A 20,404-nucleotide genomic window follows, 5' to 3' on the forward strand; every position below is an offset into this window, starting at 1 on the left:
GCACTGCGACACTTCCATTTATCGCCCAGACTGCGGGGAAGACTTCAAATGACTAAAAAGGCACAATAATGTAAACCTTGTTTATTTACATGGACTAATTCAGTATGAGCACTACTTAGCAATTTCACATCAAAATAAAATTTGATGTTGGTGCAATGATGATGCTATGACTTAGGTGTGAAAGTCACCAACTAAAATAAAAAACCATTATGGAATTTTATGATTCAGGTGTGTGAGTCATATAAATACATACACCGCTCCTGCATTACGTTTTAGAATTGTGCAGGTCAAGATATGATTAGCACCAAATTCTACAGCAAATTATCAACAGCAAAGTTTATATATGCATGATTCTTTTAACCGAATACGCTATTTTGAGATTTTTCTGTATTTTCATTAGTTTGATAAAATTAGAAAATTGAGGACTGAAGTGTGGCACCATACACAAACATATTGTCTCACAGCGGTTGCACAGCAGTTATATATTCAATATAATACTGATTTATTTTGTAAAAAAATTATTAGCTTTGATAATGTTTTCTAAATAAATATGATTTCTTGATAAGAATGTAGCATAATTGTTCATAACAAAAACTATTCCAGGACCTTGCATAGAACTCCACATTCCCCGCTATACCGACAAGGCGGTTGAGTTTATTTTTGGACATTGATTCAAATAAAACAATGAGGGAAATGTGATATTTCCTAAATTATAAACCAGAGGAAAAAAGTTTTCCAGAGATGTGTTCACAAACTAACAAGTTCAATCCACCACTCTACTTATCTAATAATCTTGAGCAATTTTAAATTGTGTTGATTTCCGAATCTTCCAGCAACAGGTCACAGTGAAAATGCTCAGAAAAGGCTTTTAGCAGCGGTGACACTGCTTCTGGAACACTGACTTCTCTCCTCAGTTCTTGGCTCAAAGAGGTGACTCCTTTACCCACAATCCCACAAGGCACAATATTTTCAAACCATCGCATGTCTGCGTTGCAGTTCAGAGCCAAGCCGTGTGATGTGATGTAGCGCCCACAATGGATACCTGTAAAGATGCAATACACAAAAATAATCAGTAAATATTGCTGTGTTTACTTATGATTAATGTGCGATTATGAACAAGTCACTTACCGATAGCACAAATCTTATTATCATTAACCCACACGCCTGTATCTGGAGAAGTGGCAGCTTCGATTCCAAATTTGCCACACAAACTGATCACAGTCCTCTCAAGCTGGCAAACATACCAGCGAACGCTCCTCTTAAAAAAATTAAGATTAAGGATGGGATAGCATACCAATTGGCCAGGCCCATGAAAAGTTATGAGCCCACCACGGTTAGTACGAAAAAACTCGGCACCAAGACTCCTTAATCTCTCTTCCTCCTCCGCAGAATACAGCGCTTGCCGAATTCCAACAGTGTACACAGGCTGGTGCTCACAGAGCAACAAAGTGTTTGAAGATTTTGATGAAGTGTCCAGATGTTTTTTAATATGTTGTTGTTGAACCCTTAAGGCACTTGCATAGGGAATGAGTCCAAGATTTACCACTCTGACAACAGTTTTCTGCATTCTCATTTTGTCATAAGCACATTGTGTATGTCTACACAAAGTTCAAATAAAATAGATAAGGGCCAGAATCATCTACAAAACATCACATGGCAGCAGAGTTGTTGTTAAAAACAAAAAAAAAAAAAACATTTTTCTTATGACCTTGGCGAACTACTCTATGTCTGGAGAAATCCACTTGGATTTGGATGTCCAAGAAAACACCAGCCGCCTTCCTTGACTGTGGATGTCGCGTCTTGGCCTCGCGTCATATGCGTTTTCGTCAACATTTAGCCAATATCCACTCGATACTGTTATCCAGTGATACAAAATAATCAGAGCAAACAATGCAATGCCGACTGTGTTTACGAAGAAGGTCAAACCCTCGGACTCATGCATTAGAATTATCTGTAAGATAAATAAAAAAACAAACATAAAAACAGGGAATGAAAAACTAAAACGGGACAACAGTTTACAAAAAGAAAAGACAATATGGAGTATAACAGTGAGGTAGCAGTGGTAAGAGAACATCTAATATCACAGAGTAATCAAATCAGAAACTATAATTTTTTTGCTGCTATCACGCACTGATATTACTGTATTTCGCATTGCAATATGTCAAACACAGAGAGCGCGTATACATATATAGTATGTGTGTAAACACTACCTAGTTCGTTGATATTTGCTACCCCCGAAGGGTCTTCATAAATGCCAGCAAGTGAACGCGACGGACTTCTTGTTCGTTTATCCCGAATTTCAGTTGCGGACCTTGCCTTCGTGTAACGCCACCTGCTGTTGTGGAGGGAATATCAGAAAATAACAGTTTCCGTAATAAGCCTAATAAAAAACATTTGCAGAATCAGAAAATATATATTTTTCATTCTATACATCTCAAAGTGCACGATCACATAAAATCTATGATAAATTGCTGACCTAATAACACACACCTGCAATGTGGCACCACCTTGAAACGTTAAATGTATATGTGTAATTAAATGTATAATACAATGCATTTATACTGTGGGACAACAATATACAAGTTACAGCTGTGGATACATGTCATGAGTCTGCTGTACACATTCACAATGTCCATCAATCAACTAACATTTTAGTCAAGTCAGTGTCGTGGGACAACCAAAGAACACTTCCCTAATTAATGTGTTTTTTAAACTCAATTTAAGTAGTTTATGATTTTTATATACTTATATTTATATTTTTAATTTATTGAATGGCACAAGAAAGCAGTTGAGTCATATGCAAACCAACTCCAAAATGCTGCGAGTTTTTTGGTACCTTAATGTTTCCGTAGTTATATTTATTTGCTGTTTCCAAGGAAACGACCCTTTGAACTCGGAGATAGAAGCAAAGGAAGGACTTCTTTCCCGCGTTTAAAAAAAAAGTATTGTGAATTTTCAGGTTACAGATGTCTCTCAGATATTTATGGTAAACTTTTTAAAGAAGGATTTGCAAGAATTTACGACATGGACGATCTTTATTTAGAGAACATCGACGAGTTCGTCAATGATCATAATAAAATTGTAAGTGAAATGTTAAGAATTTTGACCTAATCCATTGACTTGCGTACTATTTAGTGAATTGTCTGTAATTACAATGTGCATAGTTATAATGCTTTTGTTCGCCAAAGCGATTTTTTTTCGTACGTTCTGTGCTTATACTAATTAATAATACAGATGTGCGTGGTTTATAACGAATATTTGGGGAATATTCAGCTAATTCTGACAGTAGTTACTATGGGTGTTACTTGATCTATATACTAGTGAGGATCTGAATAGCACCTTTTTACTACTTAATTTGATTTATATCACCAAAACTATGCTTCATTTTATTGCATAATTATCCTAATAGTAAATTGGTGGCTGTGGTGTTTGGGTGTTGTTTTAACCTCACCCTTTGAGCCACATTTTAAGTTAGTGACTGTACGAAATTGTTAACCGTTTGTAATTTTCGTATGCATACAGGTTACTTATAAATGGCTGAGTCTCACTCTTGGAGTCCATGTCAATCAGGCCAAACAGTAAGTCAGTTCCATTCGAATCTGTTAATTCCCGTGAGATGGAATAAATTCAAATAAGCTCTGATCAATAAATAACTCCATCCGAATAAAATGCAAGGTGTCTCATATTTTCTTAAGTTTCCATAATTAAACGGGTTTTGTTTTATGTAACATATAACGTTTCTTTTAAAATATTACCTTAGATTTTAAGCGGAGTATTATGCATCGTTGACTGCAATTGACACATTTCCTCCACATTTCACCCCACATGACAAATTTATTTCCTGAATTCTATTTGCCCCAGGATGCTGTTCCATTATTTAGACCAGAAGCGGAAGGAAAGTTCTGGGTCTCAGCTTCATGCTACGTACCTTGTGTCTGGGAAAGTTGTAACGAATGGCGGCTCGGTAAGAAACACATCATGCAAAAAAAATGGCTTTAACTTTAGCTGCACTGTCCATTCTGTTTTCTTTAGTATTTAAGGCACATTTTAATTATCCATGGAAGAAAGTCATCCATTCATCCATGAGGCTGGAACCAACTCTAGGAAGCACTGGAACTCCCTCTAGATCAGTGCTTCTCAAGCCGGTCATCAGGGAATCCCAGATGGTCTATGTTTTTGCTCCCTCCCAACTCTCTGGGGATTGTGAGGGAGCAAAAACATGAACCGTCTAGGGGTCCCAGAGGACTGATTTGAATAACACCGCTCTAGATCAGGGTGGCAAACCTGATCCATGGAGAGCCGCTGTGGGTGCAGATTTCTGGGATGACCTCTCAATCAGCCAGTGATAAAGCAGTGGTTCTCAACTGCAGTCCTGGGCATCCAGTGTTATTGCTTGATTGAGAGGTCATCCCCAGAAGCCGCACCCCCATTGGCCCTCCACGGGGCTCTCAATACTTTCCGTCGATCAGTGCAGTTTGAGGCACCAATTCAAGTTAAATTCCCACTGCCAGACACTTAAATGCAGGAAATTATGATGAGTTTTTCCTCAATTATATTGCGTTATCTGAAAAAAAAGACAAAAGGCAGGCTGTAAATAAGTACAAAAAAAAAATGAAATATAAAAATAAACATGGCAATTACAATTTTTCATTTTAGTTCTATTCAAATATTAATGAATGTAATGGTATATTTGGTTAAATAACTATTGTTTTATCATTTTTACTGTCAACTTATTATACGTTCATTCTTATTAACTGCTTTTTGCCCAAATCATAATATTTATGTTTAAGTAGTGAATTGAATAACGGATTGAATGAGTATTGAATAACGAGAACTGTATGTTGCATGCCAAATGTAAGGCAGAGACACTGAAGTACATCCTGAGACTTAAGCTGGGTTTTCCCATTTCCCCCCCATGTCATTCTTTTTTAGAGTCACAAGGTGGCAGTAGTGCGTGAAGATCAGCTTGAAGGTTAGTCTGGTTCCCCCCCTTTTGCTTTAAATTATCCCTAATCATTACCAACTGAATCAACAAAAATAAAAAAGACTGTGTGAATGGATTAATGAACCTGGGAGATTTGTATAAACCTCCGCCTGCAATTAGTCAGATATAAGGTAGCTTAAGATCATAATCTGTAATTATTGGAGACATACGCCCTTCCAAAACTTTTTTTTTTTTTTTTTTTATCCAGTGCTGCATCTGTTTGAAGTTCCAGAGATATTCTTCAGAATTATAGTGGCACATTAATTATATAATCATTTCAGTTTAACTGGAAATATCTGCAGCAGCAGGGAAGCGATCAGGACCATACGTGGGTCGCAGTGACGCAAACACTTAATCTGAGGCTCTGAAATCTTTTTCAGATGTGAAGTCGAAGATGGACGTAACCGTCAGTATCCATGTGTACAGCATTCAGAAGGCTGTGCTGAAAGACAGTGGGCCGCTTTACAGCACTGATTATGACGCGGTGAAAGAGAACCTAAAGAACTGCTGCAAGTACGTCCTGATGGCATGTCGTAACCTCACTGCGCTCCAGTGATGAAAGTAATCCATCCTTCAGCATCCAGATCTTTATCCTTCAGTTTCAGATACTGAGCCCTGCTGTTCTGTAGGTTTTACTTTTTAGTTTCCCAGAATGCAATGGGGACTGTTATCATAATTTACTCCATCCATCTCACACTCACACACCATTCACTCTCACACGCACACCTACGAGCAATTTAGCAACTCCAATTAGCCTCAGCATGTTTTTGGACTGTGGGGGGAAACCGGAGTACCCGGAGGAAACCCCATAACGACATGGGGAGAACATGCAAACTCCACACACATGTGACCCAGGCGGAGACTCGAACCCGGGTCCCAGAGGTGTGAGGCAACAGTGCTAACCACTGCACCACCACGCCGCCCCTCATAATCTACTCTTCAAGTTGATATTTTATTAATCAGGTTAGACCAAACATGGATTCCCCAGTGATTCTTCAGTATGCAGATTGCCAGCCTTCATCTCCAGCGCTGGGCGGGCCGTGATCCCAACATGGTGCGATGCCGGGCTGGAGGCTTATCAGTGTCCCTCTTCCACGGCAGGTACAGCGCCATCCGATGCACCGGTGCGGCCCCCCTCCCCTCGGACGTGCCACGGCAGAGTCAGGAAATAGAACCTGTAGCACCCCTGGAAATAGAGGCTAAGAAATCGGTGGTAAATGGTGGTACTGCTGCAGCCAATAAAAAAGCTGCGAAGCCGCAGAAGGGGATTATGGGAATGTTTAACAAGAGCACTTCCAAGACACCGGAATCAAGTAAAGAAGTTAAAATGGAGGAGAATGAGGACACTGCTACAGTAAGTTTGTTTAAGGATTACTTTCCAGGTAACAATAATAATAAAAACTCTGTTAATACTTGTAAATCCACGCATAAATACCACATTATGCTCATTGTGGTACTACAGTGTAAACTCTTTTTCATAAATAAGACGTGTAACCTGTCATGGAGCTAAGTGTGTGTTTTTAATGCTCCGTTGAAGCTGCAAGTATTGTGATTTCCTTTGAATACAAATGGTCAGGAATGAAGTCAGCGGGTCTTTGCTGTGCTGAAGCTTATTTGATATGTTTATTTTTTCTGTTTGTGGCAGGAAACAACGAAAAGTAAACCTTCCCTCAAGGCACATAACTTCTTTGGGAAACAGACAACTAGTAAGTGTCCACCTGTTACGACATGAGATCACTTTTGTCTCCAACGGTAACCAATCACTAATCACTTATCCGGTATGGGGTCTTGTGGGGTCTGCAGCATATGCCAGGCAGCATAGGGCTCACAGCTGGTGCCCCCTATGGGCAGCGTGCCAGTCCGTCACAGGGCACAGGCATTGCAGCCAATTTAGCGACTCCGGTATGACTAACTGCATATTTTTGGACGGCAGACAGAAATCATAAATACACAGGAGAGTCCCACACAGCACACGGGGAACATGCAGACTCCAAACATGCAGAGCAGGGGTGCGATTTAGGGTAGCATTTAAACCCCAAACCCTGAATGTGTGAGGCAGTGTGCTGTCCTGTAGTTTGTTTTTTTTTTTTTTTCCTTCCCTTTCTCCAATACTAGTAGTAAAACTTAAATATTATGGTTTGTTGCAAAGGTAAAGCAGGAACCTCCGGTGAGAAATCCAGGAAAACCATAAAAGAGGAGGCTGTGGGGTCTCAGACATCCCATTTAGCAGTGGAGGAACCTTCAAAGTCTCCCCTTACGACTGAGATCAAGGAGGAGGAAGCGAAGAGCTCAAACGCAGCAGGGAAACAACATAATGAGGGGAAGAGGTTTGTGAAAATTCATCTATCTTACGCCGATGCCACTCTCCTAGTTCAGTGTGGCGGTAGCTTGCAAAAACGTCGATTTGCGTCTGTAGGAAAAAGTCATTGTGGGTAATTCCTTTTTTTTTAAGCAATAAGATGAAGCGTCTTGAACAGTGTGACAGCGACGATGAGAAATTTGAGAGTCGGAAGAAAAAACGACGGAGGATCAAGAAACCACAGCTGAGCAGCAGCGACGACGAAGGTGAACTGGAGCTTGAAGCGTGATCAGACGTTTCATTCCAGGAACTTACTGGCATAAACAGGATCTCATTCACGGATGGGATGTTTGAAAGAACAAAATGACTCATTTTGTCTAGGCATGTAAATTGAGCTTTGCCGCGACTCGATTTCAGTTTAACAATGCAGCAATTTGATACCTGGCAATATGTGAAATGTCACTGCGATTCAGTAATTACATGATCAATATTTTCAGCGCAGTGAAGCTCAAGCTGATTTTACTGGAATTTATTTGAATTCAAAAATGCATAACAAATGTTTTCGTCTTAACAACAGAATATGTTAAACGACGTATCTCAGAGCGAAATGTCTGCACAAAAAACATTCCATCTCGTATTTGTACTTCAATAACAAACTATTTCTGGGTTTGTATAGCTCACTCTCTGAACCTGTAAGAATAGGTCTACTAAACTACAAGTATGCAATAATGTATTCGTCTCTGCTCTCTACCAAGATGAGTCTCTAGATCGCTTTTGTGAGGTCTTCTGTCGGCGTTTTACGACCGGCGATTTGTTGCACCACTAATATTAATTTCATTGCGCCAGTGATTGCAGATTCTCCGGCCGCCCCTGAGGCAGAGGTTCCAACACCAAGTCCTGAAAGCAAAGTGAAGGAAGAGCCCGTCTCCCAGGCCAAGGTCAGCCGGCCACAGCACCCGTCTGTTCTGCCTGCATCGAAATGGCTCTTTTCATGATTGCTATCATCAGATTTTCTTATAACTTCTTTCGGCTTCATTTTTAAACTTTGGGGGGGGGGGGTTATTATTTGTGCAGGTGAATTCAGAAGGGAAGAGAAGGAAACGGAGGAGAGTTATTAAGTCTCGTACCTTTGTAGATGAAGACGGATGCATGGGTAAGTGTGTTCTAGAAAACCACCACCAATCATCTCAACTCTAATGAATTTGTTTGCCCATAGGCTATTCATATACTCACAACTGATTCCCCAAGTCCTAGAGTTTGATTAGATCCTACAGGACAAAAACAATAATTCAACTTGGTATAACTACTATTTTTTTGTGCAGTAATGGTTCCTTGAAGATGTTTAATTTAAAATGCTTGTTCTTGAAAAAGGTCTGATTCAGGGCTGCGAAGGTGCAGAATAATGCTGCGCAATTATACTTCCTATTGTACCGTTACTCTGACGCGATCAGGCTGCTTTTTCGGTAAGGTCTTCGCTAGGGAGCAGTGTTTGGGGAGACGTGATGCTTACGGGTACGAGTCTCCGTGGATTTTGTACGTTTCGGTGTGTTTGCGATGGAGGAGTTGTCACTTACTACACATGCTAAAGATGGCTTTCGGTGAACTGCCCGGCAGACAGGAAGCACTGGCGTTTTCCGTACAGTCGTCGGCTTAATCCCAACCTAGCTCTGGCAACATTGACGTCAATTATGAAAGGGCTGTTATTTCTGGAAGGAGGATCGGTATTCATTCTCTGTTTTTCTTTGGATGATTGTGTCACATTGGGGAGATTTACAGCTTTTCCTGGCCTTCTGTGATCGTATCCTGATATAAAATATGACCTCCATAAATAGTGGCACCCTTTAATTTCACGTGTTGGATTATTTATGTTTGAATGTTTGTGTTGCCAGTGTGGTGACACGCCCCCCCCCTGCACCATGATTACGTGAGAGAGCCTCTTTTAAGAAGTAGTGTCTGAAAACCTGGAGTTAGAGGAGTCACCGATTGTCCAATGGATCATTCAGAACTGTCTGTGAACCCTTTCAGTAGAGCTATGCATAGCCGACAGCAAGGAGTAACTTTTATGTTCTGCCAGGCAGGAATCACATGTACTTGGATGACCAATAACAGGTAGAATAATAAGAAGTGAACTGAAACTTTACTTGATTGAGGATATTAAATCAGTTATGGTTCCTTTGATCGCTCTGTGTGGAACCCAAGGTGGAACGCTAATATAATACAAACCATCGGAGGTCCTACCTCTAGTGTCTGCAAACCAATGGTATTTATTATCCAAGTTGGTAGAGCACAGCGTTTTGAAGTGTGTTCCAAATATTGATTGTGAACATTGCCACAATCGAGATGATGTCAAACGCGAAGGTCAGGTTTTCTTGGCACACCAGTGGCGCTTTTGCCAGACGCTCCACTTCAAACACTCTGAAGATCTGGCACATACCAGTAATGCCCTGCATATAATTGCTCGTCACATTCTTCTACATGATAGGTTAGACTTTCTTTTACTTTTGCCGGCTGGCATTTTCACCTCGAGCAAGATTTATTATTTTCTTTTATTTTATTACGACAACTAAAGTGTACTCCTTCAATTTTAGAAACATTGTGATCATAAGAAACGCAGGGAGAAGATCAAAAACTCTTAGTGGTATTTTCAGATGGCTTGTCTCGTCATTAAAGTTTAGTTAGCTGGAAGGTAAGCGTTTATCTAGAAAGAGTTTTTATATGTATTAACATGTTTAATAAAAGATTAAAACGCATTAATATATAACTGTTACTAGGCTGTGTGGTTAAAAGGAAGTAATCGGCACCCATGTGACCAATAAGAAAACAGCATTAACCAAAGCTGTGGTGTAAAGTGAAGCAATTTTTTTTTTTTACTTGTTCAAAGATACAGACACAGCACCTCATGTTGAATTTTAGCATGAAAATTTCAAAATACGAGTCCCTGTATATCAGGTCCATCGCTCGACACTGGAGTCTTCAGCGGGTGATTTTTGACAAACGCGGCACTTATCACACGCGAGGAGGTACAGGCAGGGGTGCCCCTAGAGATTTAGGACCCCATTCCAGACCAATCCAATTATGTCCCACATTTTTTCGGGCCGCTGTCACTCGGGGGGTCCTTGGAATTGTCCTAACTTTCCCCTCCTTTACGGTGCCCCTGGGTACAGTGCTGATGATGCAGACTCGTGCAGTGTTTTGGCCCGTTCTGCCGCAGAGGCTCAGTTTTGATGAACTCCATGTGCTGCAGTGTTTAGGGATCGCTCCAGAATGAGCTCTACTGAACAGAAGAAAGTCGGAACACATCAGATCTGATAAGAACCTTGCTTGGACTGCAAGGCTCTTCTTAAAGCCTGAGATTATTTAACAATTTGCATTTAAAAAGTGGCAGTTGTCATTTCGGCCATTTTCCCTTCTCCGAACTCGCCGTGTTACTTGTTTTTCTTTCCGTTGTTCATCGTGAGGCAGTTTTATTTTAATCTATTAGCAGCTGTAACAATGATTTGCTGCTATGATTTCAGCAGGACTTGCAAGCATTAAGTTTATACTACAGTATTTTAAAAGGGGCTGTGAAACATTCGGTTTTAATCAACAGCTAGCTAAATAACGAAACCAGATGAGAAAATCAGTCGTCATTTATTTATTTACTTACTTTAAATGATCTTTGTCAGAAACTGGAAATGACTAATTTCCTTTTACATTAAATATCTTTACAGTGTCCCTTTTGTGTTTATCTTATGCTGTTTATTCTTTTTAAGATTTACCTGAGTAACATAGTGTTATTTCTAAATCTCCCGTCGTGTCCTGAAGTGGAGGCATTTCTCTTTTGAGTAAATGCCACAATTTAAAACCCTTTGAAATTATGAGAATTAATGTTTGCGTTTTTGAAAATGCTGAAAGTTAGTGAAAATCTCATCAATGTTATTTTGAACGTAAAATGCCATGTAAATGAAACTCTGCACTGTCTTGCAGTGACTGAGAAAGGATTCGAGAGTGAATCATACTCCGAAAGTGACGATGACTTTAGGGTAAGCAAGCAGCACCTGAAGGAGCCAGGTGCCCCGAGACCGACCTTCAAGAAGAACGAGGAGGAGAACAGGAGTCAGAAGCGAGTCACAGCAGCTGCTGGCAAGGCCGCCAAACAGGCTTCTATTATGGGATTCTTTGTGAAGAAATAGGACTTTCTTCTGTCTACCGTTGCTTTGTAAAAACGTGAATCACTGCCACTGAGTGTCACACGGGAGAGAACAGACCAGGACTTTGGAGGGGTACAGTTTCCTCAGCAGAAACCAGTTATACGTTTTAAACTCTGAAATATCTCACGGAATATTCTGGTACATAGATTCGTCTGTTATGGGCAGTTATTTCTTTGTCAGTCGTTAAAATGGCAGCGAAAAGTAAGTTGGATTTTAATGTTTACGTGGGAGAGCTGCTGTTTCAGCCACCCTATGATAGTAAAAAAAAAAAAAAAAAAAACTAGTTTTTCAGTGGATTATTGAATAAATGTCTTATTTAATGCTCAGATGTATGAAACGGCAGTCCTGTTTTGGGTGAAAGGGTTGAATAAAATAAAATAAGTGTGTGGACTGGCCAGGTCCTTGGTTAAGTCTGAGTTTTTGAAAAACTGTCAATATTAATTTAATAGAATTATTTAAAGAAGGGCTGAGTTCACTTTTACAGTAAAAAAACCTTTCTCCAGCTTTATCTTAAAATGAGACATTTCAAAATTATATTCTGTCTGTCAACTCGTGCGGAAAAGCAGCAGTCTGGGCGACGACAGCATAGAGGTGATGATTTTCAAGAAGGCACGCGCAGTGGGAATGCACAATACGTGGCTAAGAATGAGTACTAGTGAATTAGTGAATTAAAATTATGCCTACAAAGTATCTGCAGTACTCAGTACTGTAGCAGCAATGGGTAATTTAGATAATGTAGCACTGACAGACCAGTAGTTCCGTTTCCAGGGTGACCAGTAAACGGTGCCATAGGGGAGCGCTGGGCGGAGTTTATGGAAGCTACAGCTGTCGGGAAGCCCTATTCCAGTCTTTGTGTACGTACTTTAGTTGCCTTGGACCAGTTGCCAAACAGCAAGAGAACAAAGTGTCCAGGGTGACTTGCGTCTTTAATTACGCTGATTATTAAATGTTTTGAGATGTCGGCACTGTTTCTCTTGAGCAAATTAATGTTGCATCCGCATGGTGGTTTATACAAGAAAATGTGATTTGGCATCTCCAAGATGTCTTTCCGTATAATCAATTACCAAATAAAGCATTTTAGTTGTTTACTCCAAGGCATGCTTAAAAATTACTTGGAAGAATGAAACATTTGTGTTCTTTGGCTGCGTAACAATGAGCCAGCAAGTATGTTTCTGCTAAGAGGTGTTTATTTGATAATGGTTTGTTTTATTCGTATTCATGAGTTGTCACATTTTTTTAAATTTCATGATTTCATTGTCTGGCTCTCTAAGTATATCAACACAACGGTCACCTCTTGGCATAAATGCGATTTGTTTCATAGCCACATTATTAGTCGTCTGATCTCGGTCCATAAGCTTGAAAATGCCAAATTCAGCGCCCACCTCTTCATGCTCAATACCACCTTACTGAGAATTTTCCGCGGACATAAGATGGTGAAACCTTACGTCGCATTGCGCTGCTTCCAGCTTCCTGCTTGAGAGCGCCTAAAACCGAAGACCGGGATACTTGCCTCGAGTCTGTCGCAGTTCTTGGTACCGTCATGGCCGCATGGGTCATGCCCGGTTCCTGCTAAGGTGTTTTGTGTCTTGCTTGAGCTGATCAGGTATTTCACAGTTTTGGCTGCTTAATGGCAGGAATTAAAGGAGGCGTGACATTGAACATCAGATGACTGTTTCTTAGTTTCTGTGTTAGAAAAACTGACATACTGTGTCCCAGTTTTGGTGTTTGCTGTCCTGCGTCTCTATAATCACGTATCCAGCTGCGTGTCACTTCATGGTACAGGACGCTGGTCCATCACACGCACTGGGGATTGCGTGTTTTCAGACCGTGTGAGGAAGGTAAGCATGGGCACAGGGAGAACAGGCAGACCCCCACACACAGTCGGGAGCAGGAATGAATCCCAGAGATGTGACCATGCTTTCTGGCATACCTGATGACATTTGATCCAGTTCTAATGGAAGGTCTCAGATAGTACGAATGGAAGAAACGACAGCTTTGTGTTTGGCTGGACAGAGAAGAAAATGAGGTAGTCACAAGAATAAAGGTACAATGTGTCACGATCGAGGCTAGCAGAACGGCGATCGTGCGGGCAGGCGTGCAAAAGACTAGGCAGGCAAGCAGAATACGGGGCAAACTAGGGGTTTATTGGTGAGTACCAACACGGAGACCATGGGGAAGCACGTCTAATCACAATGACGGACAGGGGAAACGGGTGAGACCAGGACTTAAATACAACAAGACGAAGCATGGAAATCAGACAACGCTGGAGACAATCAGGGAAGCACACGTGGGTAATCGGGGGGCGTGGCACACACAAGGAGCGGACGAGCCAGGCATGACACAATGTATGCTTTTTATTGTTTTGGATATTTTTGTTCATTTTATGTTATTTATTATGGTTCGCTTTTTATCAGCTGATGTCTAATATGTCATCAACAATCCTATGGGAAAAGCCAGTGCTTTACAAGTTTGTATGAAAGATTCAGTACAGAATCCTCATTTACAATGAACAGGAAAATGATCCATAATTAAACCCTCCATTCCAGGACCGATGAGGTACTGTTGGCCAGTAACAGCACTGGGATTTTCTGGACCTGACTAAATCCCCAGTAGGTCATAATCACAGGTACATTCATCTGTTTGCCCTTCAGTGCTGATATGGTGCCGAATTCTTGATGAATCTCAGATTCAGCCAAGCCCCCACCGTGCATTTCCTTTAAATGCAACACAATATTTGTTTTCATGCTGTGTTTTGTCTGAAGTATGTTTTGTAACTGACATTCATACTGGAGACATAATCTCTTTATAATTATGTTGGCAGGAATGCTGTTGCTGTGTTTTATTCAGCGCGAGTCCAGAAGTGTCAACGTGTGGTTATCAGCCAAAATCCATTTGCTTGTATTAGATAAATATTTCATCTAAGAGAAGACATAACTGCAGACGGACCCAGTAGAGAGGACCTAGTTTGAAAAGCATATTCAGTCTATCAACGTAATTATACTGATAAATGTTTCGAAGTGGGCAGATCAGAAACTGAGAACTAAACTGTCTGCTGTCCTACTTCTCGGATGAGACACTACTCATGGATGGCCGACGGGTTTGCTTGGCAAAAGCACAGAGAAACACATTCTCTAGAAGAATGGTGCCATTTTGGCATAGAAAACACTCTAAGCTAGGGGTTCCCAACCCCTAACGATTCCTGCAGAATGCTTGGGGTTTTTGGGAGGGTTTGGTTAATTTCCAAAAATAATAATAATGAGAAAACTCGTAAAATCGCCAGTCGATCTGCCAGCAGTATCCCCTGGTCCATGACATCTTGGAACGACTTGAACTGGTCCTTAAACATCGCAAGGTTGAGAAGCCCAACTCTGAACTTTCAGGAAAATTTTATTTAAACAGAGTCTAGAGCTTATTAATGACATTGGCTTAATGATGATTACATTAATCTGGCACGTTTTTATCCAAACCAACATACAATTGAGAGATCAGGGTCACCCGGTCCATGGAACCATGTGGATGAAGGGCCCCACACTGACATCAAAGAATTTGAACCAGCATCTTCCCAATTGCAGGCACAGCGTCCAAATCCAAAGATCAACAGTGTGATATTACAAGGACATCATACTGTACCTGTTTGGCTAAATGGTTCTTGAACCCTACAGGCTTAGTTTGGGGTTAGCAATCCTCTTTGAATGAATGCTGGAGTCAGAGCTTCTGCATTCATTCATCACTCAGAGAAACTTTATATTGCTCATATTGTTCACCTGTTGTCTAAGCTGGACAGAGTTACTCTAAGGTTAACAAATTGATGAGATATCTCGACTTCTCCCAAGGAAAACGATGTATCTGCGTGACAGTATAGCCGTAGCAGAGGAGAAGACAATGGAAAAACAAATCACAGTGGTTCAAAGGAAGCTTCCGTCGTTATGACTGAGCCTCACGATCTGAGTAAATGATAAACGGGTTCCAGGTTTCTCTTCAGAAGGCAGCTGTGTGACGGATGAACCCTGGGAGGAACAACCAGATTACGGGCGTCCGGATCATGATATTTGTCTTGGTTTTTATTCTTCCTCGTCTTGTCCTGTGAAATGGAATCGTCAGGAATACAATAAAGTGAAACAACGAACTGCATAAAGGTTTGCTCATACTGTAGGTATAAATCCAGTGTGTGATCAACAAACACTTTTGAATGCCTTCTTGTGCAAGTGCAAGACAAATAGAGGCATTAGTGTCTTGCTAAATAATTTCCAGTGTAATCCAGAGATGTGCACATCTGTTCCGTAATTAGTTGAACATTTATCTGTTAAAAAAAAAAGTTTAATGTTGGCACAGTCTGCAAGTTCATGTCTTTTCGGATAAGTCCTCCAGCTGTTTGTCTAATCTTACTGACAAAATTGTTCAAGTTCTGTCATATCATTTGCAGATTGATGGTGGAATGGAAAATTTCAGCCTTTGCCAAAGTCGTATGATTCACTCGGACTCAGACAAGAACATTTAATTTCTCTCTACAACAATACAACGTAACTGGGTTATTGTCCTGTTTGAATGTCAACGGTTCTCAGTTCTGGGTAGATGTGGGAAAAGACCTGTGATTTTTAAAGGGGTCAGTGTGCGGCTCTGTGGCTTATGAATCTGCGGTTGAGATCAAAAGGGGACTGATTTAGCTAAATGATGTCACAGTTGGGCTCCCCAAGCAAGGCTCTTAACCAGCACTTTCTCCAGGTACTGTCTCACCCTGCTTTCTCCCAACGAAAAATGTACATCGCTTCGAATAAAAGCATCTCCTACGTAAATCAAGTGTCAATTATGTATTTTATAACGTGCTGCCCCCTGTTTGTCATTAATAACGCAGTTATTTCAGTTGGATGGCACAGTGGCTTGGTGGGTTACAGGCCAAGGGTGGTTAGTCTTATCCGCAAAGGGCCATATGTGGGTTGGGATAACATTTAGGTCAGCTGTTCAAGCCCAGGTGTGAGGACTCTTTAGCCAATCAGTCCTCTAATTAGTAATAATTAGAAACCCCACATACATAACAACCTTTTCTGGATAAGCTTCCCAACCATTTCACGTCCACAGACTGGTTGACGTCTTACACAAATTCTGCGGACCAGACAGAAGACTGGAGGGGAGGCTGGTGGATCAATGGGCAATTTCGTAAATTTAAGAATTTCTGTTTTTTCAGATGTGAGCAGAATGTGCAAAATGTGAGGGGTCATAAAAATGTAAAATATATAGTTTATTTTCGGAAATTAACCAACCCCATCTGCAAACCCACCAAGGTCTTGGATGCCTCATTCCAGAAACTCATTCCCACACTGCTGGTCTGTAGACAATGTTGTGCTCTCGCTCAGTTCATTCAGGAGTTTTTCATGCAATTTCACAGTCCAAAAGCATGCCTGTCTCCAAACTACCTGAAGCCCTGGTCAGTGAAGCAGCAGGATCCTAACAGCAGGAGCCAATGATCCTAATACTCAGTCTAAATATAAGTGAATCACAAGGGCATTCATGATTTGCTCATGTATCCTTAAGCAATGTTTCATGTTTCTGTGTCAGTCAGTGACCTAGGACAGGGCCCAATATAGTACCTAAAAGTATGTCAACTTTACATTAACATTTTGTTTGAATCTCATATGAACCTCACCATCTTCCATAACGCTCATCCGGTGAGGATGAAGCTTTTATGTGTACACACACGTACATATGCAGTATTTGTAGTCATAACTGTGTGTCATAACTTTGTGGGGACTGTCCATTCATTTCTATGGGAAAACACTGATCTCAACCATGATAACATTAACCATAAGTAAACAAACAAAATACAGGACTTTTGGCATTTTAGGTTTTTTGATTGCATTCACAGATTTGAATGAGATCCAAGCTGCAAACCGGGGGCAGCCACCAAACCCCAGCCCTGTAACACTAACCTCCAAAACACAGAGTAACATCGAAGCTGCACAGGCAGAGAGCTGGCGGCAGCCACCAAACCCCAGCCCTGTAACACTAACCCCCGAAACACAGAGTGAGATCCAAGCCGCACTCGTGGAGAGCCGGGGGCAGCCACCAAACCCCAGCCCTGTAACACTAACCACTGAAAGACCACACCACACACAAGGAGGAGTAGTTTAATTTTCAAAATGTAATTAAAGTATTATTACAGCTACATATTTTTAGCGGAGGAATGTCAATTACATAAAATGTTACACTGTAGTATTATACTTAAGGAATTCTCTTAAAATGCTTAAGCGCTACCATTCTTATTAGCTTTAATCTATTACTAAAAAGATATATTTACCTTTAAAAATGAAAGAATTTAAGTACTGTGAACTTTATTCTCATTTTTATGTTAATTTTCCCTGTTTTAAAACCATTCTCAGCTGCCAACAGTAAGAATGAAACAATTGCCTGTATTCCATATATTTTACCCTCAGTTCTGACTTGTTTCAGTGCCTAGTAATGAAAAGCAGACATATAACTGTATGCTGATGCCACCATGTTTGACAGTAGGGATGGTGTTGAATGGCTGGCTGTATTGTGTTGAGTTTGCCACAGGCGTAATCCATCGCTGTTCGTCTGTTTTTCACTGGCTTGACCACGGAAAAATGCAACATGTATGCAGTGTCAACTGAGTGATTTTTCTTTTTTCCAAACTGCAAATGGCACACAAATTCGTGCAGACCTGACTGAAGGCTCGAGAAGGATCTCGTTGATTCACACTGGCTTCTGTTTGCTTCCTGCAGCCCTTTTCATGTCACTGGCATCACTGTGGGAAGTTTGTTTGCTTCTTTTGCTTTCATTTAGAAAAGAAACCTTAAACTGGTGGTACAATTCACTTTGCACTTCGTAATGATTCCTCTCACAGTGATTCATCAAGAGACACATCTTTGAAATATTTCGTCTCCCTTTACGACACCTGGACCCATATTATATTGGTTTTGGAACAACTGACCAGTAATTTTGAGAGTCCACTGATCCTCGTGTTAGATGTTATCTAAATTCATAACCTAAATATATGTATAAATACTTGTTCATTGTTTCAAATGCTTATTACTAATGTTATTATTACATGACTTCAAATTATAAAATAAAACATAAAAAGATCAGAAGACAAAAATTAGGTGATTTTTGTTTGTCGGTATTTTTTGTCTGGTATTATCACCTCTGTATTGTCTCTCAAATTTACCATTTAACTGCATGTTGCACCTTCAAAAACCATAATAGACAATAAAAGTACTGGTTGTTTTATTCCATTCCTGAATTCTGACTTTCTAAAAAAACAAACTTTCAAAAATTGACGTAAAAATAGACCAGTCACAACAAAACACACCCTCAATAGCAGAACACAGTAAAAACATTAATTTGCTGCCACACATTTCCCACCCTCTGTTGATTATATTAATCTATATAGTATAGATTTCATTTAAAAAAATGTAAATCATCAATCAAAACATGTACCGGCTGTATCATTTACACTTTCATATGCATAAGCAGTATAGTACTTAGCAGCTTCTGATATAAGCTCACTGCCAGCTGTTTTTCAGCAGCTGAATATCTCCTGCAGATCAGCCATCCCGAGCCTCTCCCTCAATCTTTGCTTCTTCCCCTTCGTTTCTGCATCTTGCCCAGTGTACGATTTCAATTATGTTCCTCTTGCACAGCTACACAGATGTGGGATCCAGTCGTAGGCCCAGGTGGAATAAATCAATAGGCAATATATATCTAGTAAATCCATGTTATTAAATTCAAACTGGCTGAAGGCAGTTTATTTCGTGTCGGAGTCCCTAAATCCTTTAAATATGAGTTCCACGGACATCTGAGAAATTCGTGTTGTCTTCCTAAAAGCAGGTCTTATCACAATTCAGTCAGACTATAAAGTCTGTCTGTCCCTCAAAAAGTATTTGGAGATGAGTGATATATGTTTTCTCTTTCAGACATGAATACAAAGAACTCTACGGCGTCTATCATGCACTAACAAAATACGTCTTTTTTTCCCTCTTGACACGAAACTCCAAGCATCAAATAAGAAAAATCTGGACATTATTATGATTGGCATAAAAAAATGAACAAAGCCTTTCTTTTTCATAGACAATGATCTGAGCAAACCAGTGAACAAATGAGCATAAAACTACACCCTAGAGTAAGGGGTAGAACAAATTAACAACATGTAGATTACAGTGACATAAACCCAAAGATTTCAGCACAGAATATCTAACAATAAAATGAAAAAAAAACTCAGACATTGATTATTTCCCGTCTGACAGACATAACCATTATTCCTTTGTAGTACACAGCCTGTGCAATGAACATATATATATATATATATATATATATATATATATATATATATATATATATATATATATATATATACACACACACACCACACACACGTGTGTATAGATTATATTTTACAGACATAAAAATAAAATTTTCATGAAAATTTAATTCTGTTGAAGTTATTTTCGTATATAGAAATTATTTTATTATAGCGTGAATATGCCATAATGGATCAGATCAGAACTTCATTCCTTTTCAAAAGCCCCAGGTTTGCTTAGAATTCTTGCATCAGAGATTTTCGCAGCAAACAGCATTAAAGGCGAAAAAGTTCAACATTGACTTCCAGTGTATTACTACAGTCCCTGTCTCACTCTGTATTATAAACTATTTTAGAGTAAATCATTGTGCATTAATTGAAAACAGATTTTTACCCATGCTCTCTGGACTGGGTGATATAATCATATTTGGCTGAAGGAATACTACTCTCTGTCCAAAAGGAAAATATGCAAAACACAGTTGGGAGAAGGGACGAATAAGCGAGTTCTTTGTGAAGGCCTGCAGGATTTCTGTCCTGGAGGACCACTGGGCTTAATCTGCTATTTATGGCCTCTGATTTATTTGGGTCGAGACCAAAACCTACATGTCTGGGAAATTTTT

The 20,404-nt window shown here is 40.1% G+C and overlaps 2 protein-coding genes across 2 annotated transcripts; one reads left to right on the forward strand and one right to left on the reverse strand.

Annotated features, from left to right (window-relative positions):
- Nucleotides 1-66: 66 nt before the first annotated feature.
- Nucleotides 67-2,335, reverse strand: lipt2 (lipoyl(octanoyl) transferase 2). Its single transcript, XM_048983392.1, has 3 exons — nucleotides 2,211-2,335; nucleotides 1,129-1,951; nucleotides 67-1,042 (listed from the first exon to the last, which is right to left on the reverse strand). The coding sequence occupies exons 2-3, from the start codon at nucleotides 1,571-1,573 to the stop codon at nucleotides 804-806; spliced, it is 684 nt and encodes a 227-aa protein (XP_048839349.1). The 5' UTR covers nucleotides 1,574-1,951; nucleotides 2,211-2,335; the 3' UTR covers nucleotides 67-803.
- A 546-nt stretch (nucleotides 2,336-2,881) lies between these two features.
- Nucleotides 2,882-11,870, forward strand: pold3 (polymerase (DNA-directed), delta 3, accessory subunit). Its single transcript, XM_048983374.1, has 12 exons — nucleotides 2,882-3,081; nucleotides 3,523-3,578; nucleotides 3,862-3,964; nucleotides 4,933-4,972; nucleotides 5,365-5,497; nucleotides 6,086-6,338; nucleotides 6,630-6,690; nucleotides 7,134-7,311; nucleotides 7,437-7,549; nucleotides 8,130-8,221; nucleotides 8,358-8,436; nucleotides 11,250-11,870. The coding sequence occupies exons 1-12, from the start codon at nucleotides 3,025-3,027 to the stop codon at nucleotides 11,453-11,455; spliced, it is 1,371 nt and encodes a 456-aa protein (XP_048839331.1). The 5' UTR covers nucleotides 2,882-3,024; the 3' UTR covers nucleotides 11,456-11,870.
- The last annotated feature ends 8,534 nt before the right edge of the window (nucleotides 11,871-20,404 follow it).

The sequence above is a fragment of the Brienomyrus brachyistius genome, chromosome 18 (genome assembly GCF_023856365.1).
Source record: "Brienomyrus brachyistius isolate T26 chromosome 18, BBRACH_0.4, whole genome shotgun sequence".
In the NCBI taxonomy this organism is placed as follows: domain Eukaryota; kingdom Metazoa; phylum Chordata; class Actinopteri; order Osteoglossiformes; family Mormyridae; genus Brienomyrus; species Brienomyrus brachyistius.

What these genes read in the sequence shown, in the direction of transcription:
- lipt2 (XM_048983392.1), bottom strand. Translation starts at nt 1,573, where the DNA reads ATGAGAATGCAGAAAACTGTTGTCAGAGTGGTAAATCTTGGACTCATT. An exon ending in TAATAAGATTTGTGCTATCG is followed by an intron (nt 1,043 to 1,128) that starts GTAAGTGACTTG and finishes GCATCTTTACAG; the next exon opens with GTATCCATTGTGGGCGCTAC.
- pold3 (XM_048983374.1), top strand. Translation starts at nt 3,025, where the DNA reads ATGGACGATCTTTATTTAGAGAACATCGACGAGTTCGTCAATGATCAT. An exon ending in CAACATAATGAGGGGAAGAG is followed by an intron (nt 7,312 to 7,436) that starts GTTTGTGAAAAT and finishes TTTTTTTTTAAG; the next exon opens with CAATAAGATGAAGCGTCTTG. An exon ending in AGCCCGTCTCCCAGGCCAAG is followed by an intron (nt 8,222 to 8,357) that starts GTCAGCCGGCCA and finishes TTATTTGTGCAG; the next exon opens with GTGAATTCAGAAGGGAAGAG.